Source organism: Camelus bactrianus, chromosome 4 (genome assembly GCF_048773025.1).
Source record: "Camelus bactrianus isolate YW-2024 breed Bactrian camel chromosome 4, ASM4877302v1, whole genome shotgun sequence".
In the NCBI taxonomy this organism is placed as follows: Eukaryota; Metazoa; Chordata; class Mammalia; order Artiodactyla; family Camelidae; genus Camelus; species Camelus bactrianus.
In genome coordinates, this window is record NC_133542.1 from 46431746 (window position 1) to 46448340 (window position 16595).

Here is a 16595-nt window from a genome sequence, read left to right on the forward strand (position 1 = left end):
TTATTTCCTGCCCCAATCAGAATTAGCTGGGTGCAGAGGAGAGCAGACTTTGCCCCTTTGGCTGAGTGATTCTGTCTAATTTTCCTCTCCTTCCCTTGGCTCTTCAGAGATTGTCAGTAGAGTCTTGTGTCTGGGAGCCAAATTCTAGAAGGCATTTTTTTGATTGACAGAAATATAAAGATAAAGCATACTTTGAGCAGATAAACTGGTTTAAGTCATGTTCATCAGAGTAGGCAGTAGAGAGTGTTCATGACAGACTCTGTTAGCCTTTATTTGTGGCTGCTGCAGATTCGACCCACACAGGCATCATCTCAAAAAGCAGGGATTGGCTGGGAGAGGATGGCCTGAGCTTTCTGCTGAGGAGCTCACTGTTGGGCATGTTGCAGCTGTAAATGAAATCTCACAATTTCACAAGTCATTTGCCAATTGTATGTAAGGCAGTGGTATCATTTTTCATTATGTCTTCATGAGACCGGAGGAGGTTGAGCAGATTCTTTTTTTTAGTTATTTATTTTTTTGTCGGGGAAGGTAATTAGGTATATTTATTTATTTATTTTTAGAGGAGGTACTGTACCAGGAATTGAATCCAGGACCTCATGCATGCTAAGCATATGCTCTACCACTTGAGATATACCCTCCCCCCAGATTCTTCATTTGAACAGATCTGGAAGCTTAGGTCATGATTTGTTTCATAACTGAGTCTAGAAAACAGACTCCCGAGGCACTGGTCTGTGTAGCACATTGCTCTTTCCTCTAGGGAGAAAGAAACTTCTCTATGTGTAAAGATTTGATATTGGAGGTAGAGTCCAATAGATAAATAATCTTTTCCTTGAGTACTTGGGAGTGGGAAGACATGGGTGCTTGGTTGTATGCTAAGCTGATTATTATGCAAATGGATGCCTAGGGAAGTATGAACCTGACTTGACTGAGCTAAAGGGAAAAGGATTTTGTTCGGGCCAGATTGTAGTGGCATTGTAAATCCAGGGGAGAGGAGGCCACACGTGCATGCATGCACATAGACAGAGGATTGAGTTCGCAAAAAAGTCCCTTATTATTTGGGGTGGTTCTTCTTCTAGTGTCTCTTTGCTTGTGCCGAAAGACTTTTATCAAGGGTTTAATTCTCTTAAGGGCTGTAATTAATAGTGTTTCATTTGTATCTTATTGGCAGGGTAACAAGGATTACCATCTTCAAACATGCTGTGGGAGTCTTGCTTATGCAGCACCTGAATTAATACAAGGCAAATCATATCTGGGATCAGAGGTAATTATTCATTGGTTAATTCAATATATAATCAATACACATTTATTGGTGACCTGTAGTGAATCAGGCACTGTGCATTGAGGATATAATGAGGTCAGAAATAAACTTGTTAATCAAAGAGTTGTCTATTCAGAAAGTGAGATTTGTAAAGTAAAAAGTGAAATGAACAACTTGCAATAAATATAATAATACATAGTATACTTATGAAACAGGGATGTATTTCTGGTGTCCTTGTTGTGCTTGATTTTGTGTTTAACAATGCCATAGTTTAGACTGGTTAGTCTAGCCAGGTGGAGTGTGAGGCCAGGATTAAAGCCTCAGTTTTCAGAGATGCTGGTTAGCACAGAGAAAACCTTTACTTCGTCCACAGCTAACTCTCTGAGGCCAGCAGTCCGGTGTTCGCAGGCCCAGTGCCTGCTTTACTGCTAGCTCTCACAAGCTAGTCTGCCCCTTCCAATCTCTGGAGTACTATTTTTGCTGACATTAGTATCATAAAATAAAAAAGGTTTGAAAAAAAATAATAAAAAAGGTTTGGTTGTCAAAAGCTATGGAAATGCTGGGTTGAACAGTTTTCTTTAGTTCAGGACGTCTCCAAATCTTAGCATGTTCCTGTGGTCCTTTGGGTGGAGAATATCACAGGTAGCAGCTGGTCTAGATTTTACACACCTACGGAATCCATTCTTTATGTGGAGCATCTTTTGGGACTAGTGCTATGTGGGAAAAACTTTTGAGATATGCTGGTTTACTTCATTTATAACATGAAAACATGGGTGCTAACATGGGTTAGCACCAAAACATGGGTTTTTGGTGACCTTTTATTTGGATATAATCTCAAACTTAGAGAATAGTCGGAGATATGGAACAAGGAACTTCTGTATATATTTAGCTAAATTCACAGTTGTTTGCTTTTTTACCTATTTGCTTTCTCATTCTCTATGTTTATATATATGTATTGCTTTCTTAATCGATTGAGAGTAAGTTGGAGACATCATACCCTTTATCATTAAATACTGTGTCTATATTTCCTAAAAACAAAGACTCTCTCTTTTATAACCGAATTTTAGTTATCAAAATCAAGAGAATTTAACATTGATATTATTTAATCCACAATTCATATTCTGATGGTATTAATTGTACCAATAATGTCCTTTATAGCTATGTTTTGCCTCCAGTCCAGGATTCCATTAGGATCATGCACTGCATTGTCGTGTTTCTTTAGTCTTTAATCTGGAAGAGTTCCTTGGGCTCATTTTATCTTCAAGACCCTGAAGTTTTTGAGGAAGCCAGTTATTTTGTACATTGTCCCTCAATTTGAGTTTATCCGATGCTTCTTGTGGTTAGTTTCAGGTTATGCATTTTTGGCAGAAATACCACAGAGGTAATATTGTGGCCTCTTTAGTGCATCATAGGAAAGGGAACAAACTTTTACTGAGTGTTTATCATAATCCTAGACTCATGCTAGATCCTTTCTTTTCCCTTTCAATTGTGGTAAAATACACGTAACATAAAATTCACCATCTTAACCTTTTTTATGTGTATAGTTCCGATCTGAACCATTTTTAAATGTGCAGTTCAGTAGTGCTATGTACATTCGTGTTGTTGGGCAACCAATCTCCAGAGCTCTTTTAATCTTGCAAAACTGAAATTCTGTATCCATTGAACAGTAACTCTCCATGCCCCGCTCCATGGACCCCTAGCAACTATTCTTCTTTCTGTCTCTTTGAGTTTGGCTATTCTAGGTACCTTGTATAGTGGAATTATACTTTTTTTTTTTGGTGACTGACTTATTTCACTTAGTGTAGTATCTCCAAGCTTCATCCATGTTGTAGCATGTATCAGAATTTCCTTCCTTTTGAAGCCTGAATAATATACCAGTGTATGTATGTACCACATTTTGTTTATCCATTCATCCAAGGATAGACACTCAATTACTTCCACCTTTTGGTTACTATGAATAATGCTGATGGGGCCAAATACCTCTTTGAGACCTTGCTTTCAGTTCTTTTGGATATGTACACCACTGTGAAATTGCTGAATCTTATGGTAATTCTATTTTAATTTTTTGAGGAACTGCCATACTGTTTTCTATAGTGGCAGCAACATTTTACATTTCTGCAGCAGTGCACAAGGGTTTTTATAATTTTCACTTAAGCCCCACAAAATTCCTTTGGAATGAATACTGTTACTCTATTTCATAAGATAAAGAAAATGAAATTGAGACTCAGAAATTAAATGCCTTTGCAGGGTCACAGCTGGGAACTATGGGTCAAGATTTGAACTCAGTGAGGCTTTACCACACACCTGAACTCTTTCCTCTGTTTCAGCCAGTCTTCTAGAAGGAGTGGTAATCATACGCCTAATGCTCACAAGGTTCTTAGAGTTCTGATGATGAGGCCCTGCTGGTTTGAATACATGATCTGTCTGAGCCCGTGGTAGCTGCCATCTTGCGTCGCTGTCGCTCTAGAACAGTTTCTTAAGGACAACATACCAAGGAGTTGTCTGAGGCCCTTGTTAAATATGCAGAGTTCGGGGCTGTATGTTTAGATATTTTGGTTTTGTTTTCTAAGGTAGGGCTTTTAGGAATCTTCATTCTAAAATAAGTACTTTAGATTATTCTCTTGCTCGTAGTTCAGATCATGCTTGTTTTGGAACTTTTTTTTTTTCTCTTTAATGGAGATACTAGGACCTTGCTAGCAATGCTCTACCACTGAGCTATACCCACTCCCCCCAGATCATGCTTTAAGGAATGTTCCATGGTAAACATCTCTAATTCCTTTTGTAATTTCTCAGAGGAAGTGATTTCAAGCCTCCCCTTCCTCCCCAATTAATTTTCCCTCATTTGGCAATTGGTAGTTATAGATTTACTTGCATTTGCTTTGGTTTATGATTTCAGTTGATTAATTTATTCTCATATCCATTTCAAACAGTGAAGTGAAAATGCTTTGATGCGTTAACTGAAGAATGCTTTTTCAGCTTTTCTCTCTCTAGTAGCTTTGGTAGATTTCTATTGGGATGTTACTATTATTTTCTTCATCTTTTCCTTTAACCTCAGACATAATTTCTCTGTTGACCTCTTCTTAAGGTGTTTGATGAGGCCGTATTAGCCCACTTTTTCCTGTGTAGCCTCTTTGAATAGAACCCTGGTCAGCAGTGCCATGCCATCAAGATTCAATTTATAGATGTATTTGACATCTTTCAGGCATAAATATCTAATTTCTGACTTCCTGCAAGTTGAAAGAAAATCAGATGTTTGCTTGAAAGTAAGTTCATTTGGGGCATCCTAGTTGAGTCCTAATTTGATGTGATTTGGTAGGCAGGACTAGGTGTGAGATTTGTGTTATTTAGTATACATACTACCTAGTTGTATGATGATGCTGGAGTTATTTTAACTCTGTTTCTCCCCTCTTGCTCCCTCCTCTCGTTTTTTTTTTTTTTTTTTTTTTTTAAGATGCTGCCCTTTTTACTTCTTAAAATTTTCCTAAGGCTCAAATGAAGGTGGGAACTGTGATTTCTCAGCCATTGGTGGCATCATTATTGACTAAGGCCAAACACTGCTTGAATAAGTAGTTAGTGCTTAGGACTCATGGGGCACATGGATATCTTATATAAAGGTTAAGCTCCTTTCTGGGATTTTGAGATTTGTAGGACTATTTGTGCTGGCAGGCTAATTTCTAGCCTTGATCCTTGAAAAGTCAATCGTTGAACTTTATTAAGGTTTCTCTACATAGAGAGAACTTTAAAGTGCAGCTCAGTCACATTTTCAGATTATCAGTAGTAAATTTTAAGACTTGTTTTGACAGCCTCATGCATGTTTACATAATCCTTATATGTAATAAACCCTCAGTAGTGCTGTAGATTTGTCTTTCAGAATCAGAGACCCAGCCTCATCTTCTTCCTTAGCATGCTCAATCTAGGCCTGCCAACTGGAAACTTTTTTTCAATTTTATTTACTCAGGACCTCATGAATGCTAAGCTTGTGCTCCACCACTGAACTATCCCCTCCCTCCTGGAAATTATTTTCTATTAAGCATTAGAGTCCAGCATTAGAGGAAAGTGCACTGAACTGGAAGTCAAGAGACCTACCTGGGTGGCCTGCCATTGACTGGGTGACTTTGGACAAGCTTTCCTTTCTGGGCTTTAGACTGTAGAATGAGCAGGTTTAATTAGATGACCCTTGAGCTCTTTTCCCGCTCTGTGAGGATTCTGTGATCTATTATGTGTACTGCCATTTTGAAATGCATTCTGAATTTTTTTGAATTATTTTTTTCTTCCTCTCAGGCAGATGTTTGGAGCATGGGCATACTCTTATATGTACTTATGTGTGGCTTTCTACCATTTGATGATGATAATGTCATGGCTTTGTACAAGAAGATTATGGTGAGTTTTATAAGGCATGTGATTTCATTGTAAAAGTTTTCTTTCACTGCAAGCTATATGCTTCTGTTTATAAAAGTACAGAACAGGTAGAAGTAATGTATGCTGTTAGAAGTCAGGACTGTGGTTACTCTTTGGAGGTGCCACTGGAAAAGGGACATGAGGGGGCTTCTGTTTGGTTTTTGATCTGGGTGCTGATAATACTTGTGTATTCAATTTTTGAAAACTTATCAAGATACACCTTTATGATATGTGTACTTTTCTATACATTATACATCTTTAATAGAAAGCTTAACAAAACAAAACAAATGGATAAGTAAACATGTAAGCTGATTTTCCTGGTATAGTTTTTGTTTTGTATCCTGAAATGATACCTTAGTAAGTTGTTGTGTTAAATCACATTTTTCTGTTGAGTTATGTTAAAATAAGAGAAACTTTCTTTTTGATGATAAAATTTGGCTTTAAGGTATAATAAAAGCACAGTTAAGAGTACTATAAGCTTTGTTAAAATCATGTATGTTAGAGACAGAAAGTAGATGTGTGGGTGTGGGGTCGGGGGTCGAGGGTGGAGTGGCAGTGGGGAGTGACTGCTAATGAATATGGGGTTTCTTTCTGGGTTGATGAAGACATTCTGGAATTACACAGTGGTGATGGTTGTACAACTTCGTAAATATACTAAAGACCACTGAATTGTACGGTTTCAAAGTGTGAATTCTATGTTATAGGAGCTATATTGAATTAAAAAGCCCAAAAATCATGTATAGCAAGGAAAATAGTAAAATTCTTTTCAAAGAGTTAATACTCAGAGCAAGCTAGCAAAATAAGATATGTGAAGAAGAAAGAGCACCATATTGTGTCCATAGCAAATCAGGGTCAGATCTGCAGAGCAACTTCTCTGAATGCAGCTTAGATTCAGTTCTGTTTAACAAATATTTCCTGAAGGTCTTTGTATGAGCTGTTGAAAGACATGAACAAAGATCTGTGAAACTTGATCACTGTCCACCAGGGCCAGGTTCCTTGTTGGAGACAGATACAAGGCTATCTGAAAAGAGGAAAGGGTGAGGGGTGCCAAATTATAAGAGAGGTATAAATGAAGTTAATATAGGAGTGGGTGTGGGATTTGGGAGGACATCTTAGAGGAAGTAAGGTTTGAGCTGGACTTTAAAGAAGGTTAGAAGTGCTTCAGAAAGGGAGGTGAGAGAGAGGATATCTGGTAGACAGTATCAGCAAAGACATAAGATGGGAGAAATGGTTAGAAGTTTTATGTGGCTGTACTTTGAAGTCTCTAACACCCTTTAGGTAGGGAGACCACCTAAATCAACTCTCATTTCTGGGAAGTAGCATACAGAGTTGAAAGTGGTGAAACCAGTTGGCTTGTTGCCTGCTCTATAAAACAACCAAGTCTAAGGGCAGTGAGTTCAACCTTCACTTGTTTTATCTATTTGACTTAATAGTTTTTCCTATATCCCACCCTGGAAAAACTTTTAAAAGCAATGCCAAAACTACAAGAGTAGTTTTGGTAAGTGATGGAATGGTAATAGTTCTAATTCTTTGAAGGCCAAAGAGCTCTATTCTGCAGAATCAAAGAGAAGTCATGGTAGCAGTAGCTGTTGCCATTGCTTTGGGGAACTGTGAACGCATGTTCTTCTCCTTGGGGAGGGGAGATGGATGGGGTAGTGGCCTGGAGGCTGGCCTCCTGGAGCCTGCTGGGGTAGCCAAGACAGTCTGTATTTCCTCCCACTCCTGCTCCCGAAGCTTCCCTTAACTTTGAGAGTAGTAGTTGTTGCCTTGGCTCTGCTTGCTGCCTGTGACAGCAGTTCTTGACCTCAAAGAGCCACACCCCACTGTGTCAACAGCACGATACAGGGAGAGTAGTGTTAGGATTGCTTTGTAGCTTCAGCTTTAGTGAACAGATGTGGAATGGGAAGGAGGCTTGGTCGTTGGGCAGCTCAGTAACAATTTTCCAATTATACTTTCAAAAAATACTGGGTTGGCTTTTTGAGTTATTCCCTCTTTTTGCTACTCTTTCTGTAAAGTAGAGCTCTGTTCTTTGTCCTGAAAATAACTTTATTATTATAAGCTACTGTTATGTTTTACCATATACTCTTTTTTAGGGGAGCAAGGGGAACTTGATGCCAAAGAAATAAACTGACAGACAAACTTCTCCAAAGACGAACTAGAATTGGATCTACTAGGTGTTATAGTGTGAAATTTTATAACTTTCAGAATTCTAGAAAGACAATGTGGGGCACACAGTCAGAATTCTACTGTTGGAGAGGGTCTTACAAATCATGTTTTCTTATCTCTGCTTGTTTCATGTTTAAATTTTCACTAAAATATCTATTGCCTTGGCTTTATCCAAGTAATCTCTCTCAGGGTGGGGAAAGTCTTAGCTAATGGACTTAGAGCAGTGGTTTACAAAACTGGCAGCATATTAGCATCGCTTGAGGTGCTTTAAAAAAACTCCAGAGCAATTAAATGAGAATCTCATTGGTATTTTAAAAATCCAGGATCTCCACTTTCTATCTGTGGACTTAGCCTCTCTGTGTGTCAGCTTCCTCGTCTGTAAAATGGGTGATGATATTCACAATTTAGGATTCTTAGGATTAAATGAGTTAGTCCATAGAAAGCATTTAGTGTAGTGCTCAATAAACGCTAGCTCTTACTGAGATACATTTCTAAATTTGGTTTGCCAATATTTTGTCCAGGACTTAAAATTTGTTCAGAGATTAATATGTAGTTTCCCTTTCTGGAGCTATTTTATTTGTTTGGTTTTGGTTTCAATATTTTACTAGCCACATAAAGTTAGTTGGGGAGTATTCTTCCTTTTACTTTTTGGGGGAAGGGCAGTTTAACATTGGAATTTTTAGTTCCTTGGAGTTATGGAATATGCTTGAAAGTCCATCTCCACCAGTGGCTTCTTTATGGGAAGGTTTTAAAATACTGCATAAGTCAGATCATATCACTTTATTGGAATCTCTCCACTGGCTTCTTTCCCATCTCGCTCCAGTACAACAAGACAGAGTTCGCCCTGTGGGCTGTGTGCTTTATCCCAGGTGAGCTGGCTCCCATTGTCTCGATGCCCTGTCCCTGACTACTCCCCCTCCTCACTTGCTCCATTCTCTTGTACTCCTTGTTGTGTCCCCTACCCTTCCTTTCTTGAACATGCCAAGCATGCATCTGCCCCAAGACATTTGTGCCTGCTCTTTCATCTGAAGTGTTTTTTTGCCAGGTATATGCTTTGTCCTCTCCTTTTCTTTAGATCTCTATTTAGATGTTCTGTAAATAGAAAGGCAGCAGTTCATTTGTTTGTTCCTTTGTTAGTTTGATCATTTGTTCATTTAGTCATTCATTCAGTGTTCTTTCAATTGGGAAGCAGTTAAATATTTATTGAGCACCTATTCTTTGCTACGTTCTAGATGCTTGGGATATATCAGTGAATAAAACAGGTGGACAATCCCTGCCCTCATGGAGTTTATTTTTTAGTGGCAGGGTAAAAAACAGTGGTAGTAGCACAAAAAGATAATAAACGTAATAAATAAGTAAATTATATTAAAAGATGATACTTGATTTAGAAAAAAGAAAAAAATTGAGCAGGGTAAAGAGGAATCAGGAGAACAGACTGAGGGGATGTGAAGGGAATAGGAGGGCTGGTTGCATTACTAAATATTAAATATGGTGGTCAGAGTAAACTTCACAGAGGTGAGATTTGAGCAAGACTTGAAGGAGGTGAGACTGTTAGTCAAGTGGCTATGAACGCAGAGAGTATTTCAGGCAGAGGAGACAGAGCAAAGGCCAGTAGTTAGAAGCATGCCTGGTATAGGCAAGGGAGGGCAGGGGGCTGGTGCCACTAGAATGGAGCAGATGAGCAGAGTTGTAGGAAACAAAGTCTCAGGCAACAGAGCTCCAACTGCCTCGGGCTCCGTAGGCTGTGATAAGGATTTTGGCTTTTTCTCTAAGTGAAATGGGGAGCCACTTGAGAGTTTTGAGCAGAAGAGAGACATGGTCTGGTTTAGGTTTTCTCAGGACCATAGTGGCTACTGTGTGGAGATAGGCTACAGGGAGCAAAGAGGAGAACCAGGGAGACTGATGGGGAGGATACTGTAGTAATTTTCAGAGAAGAGATGATTGCCACTGAGGTAGTGAGAAGTGCTTAGATTCCGGGTATCTTTTTTTTTTTTTAATTATTTTTAAATTAGCATAGAGTAAAATAAATTCTTTTATGTGTACAGGTCTCCAAATTTTAACACACATATAGATTGACATAGCCACCACCAGCATAGTCAGGATGTATGTTTGGACTAATCCGTTGTCTTTTGAAGGTATAGCTAACATAGTATGCTGATGGTTGGGATGAAGGGAGTAACCTGAGCAACTGGGAAGCTGGAGCTGCCGACAGCTGAGCTGGGTAAGATTCCTGGTAGAGCAGGGATGATAAGGAGTCTGATTTTGAGCATAAAGAATGTGTCTATTTTGTCTAATTTTTCAAATTTCTTGGCATTAAGTTGTTTGTTTACCCAGTGACAATGTGTATACCAGATTTTTATGTTATATTTTTCAGATTAGTCTCTCTCTACATAAGGAACCTTGTATTTTATCTTTTTATGCTATCCCCTTCTCAGTTTTTTCACACAGATGGTAGCATACCATGAACCCTCTTCTGCATCTTATCTTCTTCTCTCGACAGTATGTCTTGGAAATCAAACCATTTTGTACTGGCTCAGAACCTTTTCATAGAATTCAGTGCCCAGTATTGCTGTGGATACATGTACCTTAATCGATTTAACCAGTCCTGTTAATGGACATTTAAGTAATTTCCAAGTGGTCATTTTGTACATTGTGAATATATCTGTAAGAAAGTTCCTAGAAGAGTTATTGGATCAAAGGGTATGTGAATTAGTAATTTTATTAGATATTACCAAATTGCTTCCTAGCAAAGTTCTATCAGTTTACACAACTGTCAGCAATAGGATGAAAATAGCTGTTTTTCCATAATCACATCAATACAGTATATCACCTTTCTTGATATTTATGTTATTATGTTAAGATTTTTTTGTTACGCAGGAATTTTTAATTTTTATTTAGTCAAATTTATCAGTCTTTCATTGTTGTATTTGGAAAGACTTTCCTAAGTAGATTATTTTTTAAATGCCCATTTTTTCTTCTAGTATTCTTATGTTTTCATTTTTTAAAAATGTTTAAATACTTGATTCACCTGAAATTTGCTTTTGAGTGGTTTCTTGCCTTTAAACATCAGTAAAAAGTTGTAGAGATTTGTTTTCATATTCTAGATTCTTGTTTTTAAAAATCTTGTAATTGTGATGGCAACTTAGCCATATGTACTTAGATTTGAGTTTCATTGTTAAGAATAATGTATGTAAATGTATTTCAAATCAACTTCATAATTTCAAGTTTTGAGACCACTTGTTAGTCTGATTAGGTCTTTTTTTAACATAGTATTTTGGCTAATGGGCTCACACTAAGAGTAGAGGCGTCAGCTCTGTTGTTTGCTTGTGCTTGTATTTATTGTTTTACCTTTAATCTGTGGCTTCTTTGCAAGAATCTTTTAAAACCACCTGGCTATTTTGTAAGGATTTAGTTTAGTTAAGCCAGATAGTATAATTTGTAAATCCATTTATCTGGGCTCAGGTAAAGCCTTCACAATATACAGAGGGTGGTACAAGTTGGAGCCACAGTTGTCTGTCATGTGTCACTGTCACAGTCGGGGAAGAATTACCTCATGCTACCTCATACTGTAGTTTACATAGAGACTAATGAAGGTCCCAGTGCCAGTCCACATACTAAATATTAATAATGCTTAATTTCCATCTTATTTTTTAGATAGAAAAAATATAAATGGAAGTCCTAATGTATTCTTTCCACACCCTAGTGTATCTTCTTATATACCCGCTGGGATGCACATGTCCCACCTTTGAAGATAGCCAATCAAGAAGTATGAATAGTGAACTCGGCATATTCTTTAAGTATTCTCTCAATGTAATCCTTCTCAGCCGAGTTATTGAGTACCAGTATATTAGGGATTGTTCTCCTTAGAAATTTCCTGAAGTTATGGCTGTGCTGAATAAGAACAAAAGCAGCTGTCAGTATAACTGGTGCTGGAATTGACATCCTTCTGTGAACATTGAGCCTTCAAAGGATACTTGACTTCTCGGTGATGAGTATTTGGGAATTGCAGTAAGACATTATGCTGTAAAGGATGACTGTTAATGATTTTATCCAAGAAGAATTTCGAGTAATCGCCTTGACCACGTAAAGTCTTAATAAAGGTATCTGAGATTGAGCAGTCTACCTTCCATATGCCCCACAGATATACACCTATTAAAGCAAAATGTGGTATTGTTTGGATTTACTAACTATAAACTTTGACTTTAGAATAATTATATCTCTTCTTTACAGCAATGCTTATACAGAGCTATAATCCTTGATTTGTGATGTTAAAATGATGTAATTCACATGCAAGAAGAATACTTGGCAGGAGTGCACGCATTCAGCTCTTCCAAGTCATACCCAGGCATTAGGGGCAAATTAAACAGAAGAGTAAGTGGGCGGGGGGGTTAGGGACAGGACAGATCTTTGTTTTATCCTACTGGAAAGTAATAGTTGATCTGTCAAGAAATCATTCCTACTAACCTGACTCTTGAGTAAGTAGCATAATGTACAATTCTATGGATGTGTGAATAGCTAAGAGTCTGTGTTGCAGCTTAACTTACTCCTTTCCAGAGTGCTAAAAAGGCAAGAAGTTAGTTAGTTTTAACTACTATGCTATAGAGCATCCCAAAGAAATGAACACTTTGTCCTGTGTATTATAATCTGTGTATTTGCATTTTTCTCTGTTTTTTTTCCTAGTACTTTTTATGTTTTTAAAATACTAGTTCTTTGATCTACCAGAAATTAATATTGGTATAAGAAGTGCCAGCTTCTTTTTAAATACAATTTTTACTTTAAACTAGTTTTAGATTTACAGAGAAGTTGCAAAGATGGTATAAAGAGTTCCCATTTATCCTTTACCCAGTCCTCTCTATTATTAGTTGATATGACAACTAAATATAATATCTGTGATAGTTCCTAGGGATCCAGTTTTAAAAAAAAAAAACAACAGTTATTTATTGTCCTAGAACTGTTTATTCAATAATCTATCATTTTCCCATTGATTTGAAATGATGATTTTATTATATATTAGATTCCTACATTTACATATTTCTTCTTTGTGGCTGTTTATTTCATTGTATTTATTTATTTTTTGTCTATGCTTGTCTTACATGTAATTATTTTAATTACTGGGTTTTTATAATACCATTTATTTAATATCTAGTAGAATTAGCTCCCTCTTACTCTTTTTTTCCCCTAGAATTTTCCTGGCTCTTTTTCTGTGATTATTTTTCCTTCATGTACTTTTTAAATGATATGCTTAGAAAGCTAATGGGTCCATAATTTGATGGGATAAAGTTTATTTTATTTTAAAAAGGAATGATTTGGTAATATATCTGTAATATTAATAATGGTGAATGAATGAGCCAGAATTGGAGACCTGGCCTTAGGTGTTCTTTTGTGTTGTATGAAATTTCAGTCCCCCAACCCTGAAAAAAAAAAGAAAGAAAAGAAAAAATTTAGGGGGAGGGTATAGCTCAGTGGTAGAGTGCATGCCTAGCATGCATGAGGTCTGGGTTCATACCCTGGTACCTCCACCAAAAGAAATAAATAGATAAACCTAATTACCTCCCCCCTTTAAAAAAAATGAAATTACGATCCCTTCAAGGACTCTGTATCCTCATAGCATAGAAACACAGTTTGGTTTACGACTTGACCACCTTTTTATTTCTTAACTCTTTGTGTGTTTGTGAGTCTTAATAGTGCTTTCTTTTTCTTTTGGAAAACATTTTTGTTAACTTATAGTACATCTTTATAACAGAATATTCTCCAATCATAAAAATGAATGAGGAGGCTCTTTAAATACTGATATGGAATGCTATCTAAGATATATTGTTAAAGGGAAAAGCAAGGTGTAGAACAGTATACTGTCATTTTTGTAAAAATAAAGAAGAGAGATATGTTTATATTATTTGCTCACATGTGAAGGAAGATATAAGAAGCTGCCAGTTGCTTCTCCTTCTGGGGAGGAAACTTGGGAGAGGAAAGGAAGGGAGAATTTTCATTCTGTGCTCCTTTGTACCTCTTACGTTTTGAATCATGTAAAGGTTTTACTTCTTGCCTAATTGCTCAGGCTAGGACTTCCAATACTATGTTGAATAGAAGTGGTAAAAGTGGGCAGTCTTGTCTTTTCTTGATCTTAGAGGAAAGGCTTTGTCTTCTACCATTGAATGTGACATTAGCTGTGGATTTTTCATATGTGGCTTTTATTATGTTGAGGTAGTTTTCTCCTATTCCTAGTTTTGTTGAATGTTTTTTATCATGAAAGGGTGTTAAATTTTTTCAGATTTTTTTTTCTGCATTGATTAATGTGATCATGTGGTTTTCTCCTTCATTCTGTTAATACGGTGTATCACATATATTGGTTTGTGTATGTTGAGCCATCCTTGCATTCCAGGAATAAATCCTACTTGGTCATGTTGTATACTTCTTTTAATATGCTGTTGAATTTGGTTTGCTAGTAATATTAAAAAAATAAATAAAATGTTTAAAAAAAGTTTTGAACTGCAAAAACTGATGTGGAAAGTGGGGGAGGTGCCTTCTGAAAGCTGGGTCTGAGTCTCTGTAGGTTTAAAGAATTAGAGTTATATGCTAATTTGAGTTGTGCTGAAGTCTCCTCTGCCTAGAGCATCTGCATCAGTCTTTTTTTGTTGAACTTTTTTGCTTTTTCCCCACTCCCATTTTTTGTTTCCTCCAAGGAGATAGCATTCTGAGGTATGTATGTTTTATATTTTTGTGACCCTTGCACATGGTTGCTCAGAAAAAATAAAATATTTCCTGGCATGCTTATTCTTACTCTGTTACAAAAGCAATGCTTCACATTCCTGAGTTTTTCTTATTTGCCAGACACTGCTCTGAGTGAAGTAGTTGCTATTATTGTTCTCCTCTTATAGATGATGAAACTAAGGGGCAGAGACCTTAAATAATTATTCAGGGTTTTAAAGCTAGTAAGTAGCAGAGCTGGGATTTGAACCCAGCTAGTCAAGCTTCAGAACCCATTTTCATAGCCACCATGAGATATTGTTTCTTAACCCTGTAGTTGCTAGTCTCAAGAGAGTCATAGACTCTAGAGGGGAAAGTGATCCCCATCCCTAGCTTCTTTGTGCCCATTCACTTGGGAATGTTCCTAGACATTCCAACTTTTCATATTTAGCAGGACTAACTATGTTTACCAGTTCTCCTAATTCGTATTAGGTATTGTACCTCAGCTTTTCTACTCACTTTAGGTGTCACCCCTGGTAGTCCAACTTACTGATCCTTATTTTCTTTATCAGTAGTGTTAGAGCACTGCAGTAATCAGTAATTTCCAAGGTCCGTTCCAGCTCTGAGTAGCTATAAGTTCTCTGATTTCTGTTTATTCACATTTAGTTTCCCTTATTTGTTTCAGCCTAGTATTCTCCTCTGTTAATATATTGAATCTTCATTCTGATCTCATATAATATTAGCTGTCCTTGTCAGCACTGTGACATTTTGTACATTTCTTGACCATCTCTAAGCCAAGTTGTTGATTAAAAAACTGAATAGAACTGGACCACTGCTAGTCTTCCGTGTGTTGGTTTTTAGTCTGCGTCAGATCCACTTAACCAAGATTTTGTGGTCTTATCCACAAAGATAAAATAAGTGACTGTTAGTACTTTCCTGAAATTAAACTACACTATATCCATGATGTTCCTCATTTATTGAGTTAATTCTAAGCTTGATTTTTTTTTTTAACCTACCCAGACCCACACTCCTATGCTATTTATTTGCCTTCATTTGCTATTACTGTAAGTTCACATTCATATGGCAGCCATGGAGATTAATGCTCCTAGTTATTGACGTATTGTTTCATCAATACAAGGTGAATGTACCAATGTACAAATTTCATTGTTCTCTAATTTTATTTATTTGAGTGCACTAGTGGATTCTGCATCAATCCTTTGGGGGAGGGGAACTACTTAAAGATAATATAAAAGTATTGGTTGTAATAGTGGATGTTGGATCCAAGTTTTGATATTTTTGGTAAATCAAATATTTATTGCAGTGGAATGAGTATGGTAGAAAATGTCTAATTCTTGTTCAGGAGAGATTTAGCTTTCCTAATTAATATTATTTACTAATACTGTATATTCTTTGTTTCTCCTACTCTGAATTTCGTTTTTTAGTTTTTCATGTATTTGCAAGTTGAAAATTGATTCAAATTAGGACTTTTATGCATTATTGTGGAATTTAATTTCACACATTATAGATTTTGAAATTTATTGTAATCTTGGCTCAGAACTATTGTTCCGAGTCACAGTGTAATACAGTCTGCTGGTTGAATCTAATTAAGGTGTCATATCACTTGCATGCAGTATGTATCTTTGCTTAGAATGTTCTAAAATTCCTCACTTGGGAATAATACTTCCCTCTGTTCTTGGTTTGATTGAAAAACCCAGCAATATTTGACACACTGTATATAACTCTTGTTTAAGAGGCATACTTTGTTTATCTTTTGTATTTGTTGCCTATTTTAAGCAAAATGCTTAACTGCAGTTTCCAGCATGGTTACTAATAGGTTGAGTATTAATCTTATTAATGTCACCTATATTCATTTGCCATCACTGCATTCAAAGACAAGCATGACTGTACTCCAGTTCTGGGTACACAATATTAAGGAAATATAACTAATTTAGTAAATGAAAATTGAGTAGTTTGAAAGTAAAATTGCTTTCTAACAAGAGCAATTTATGATTACAATTTATTTAAATTGTACATAATAAGCACTTGGCACAATGCCAGGCACAGTACACAGTAAGAACAGTAGGATACT

General features: G+C 36.7%; 1 protein-coding gene across 1 annotated transcript in view; it reads left to right on the plus strand.

The window, feature by feature from the left end:
• MELK (maternal embryonic leucine zipper kinase) overlaps positions 1-16595 on the plus strand; it is a 69549-nt gene that overhangs the window by 12829 nt on the left and 40125 nt on the right. The window contains exons 7-8 of the mRNA XM_010952877.3: positions 1169-1261; positions 5540-5638. Of these exons, the coding sequence (XP_010951179.1) occupies positions 1169-1261; positions 5540-5638 (192 nt within the window). The remainder of the gene's footprint in view (positions 1-1168; positions 1262-5539; positions 5639-16595) is intronic.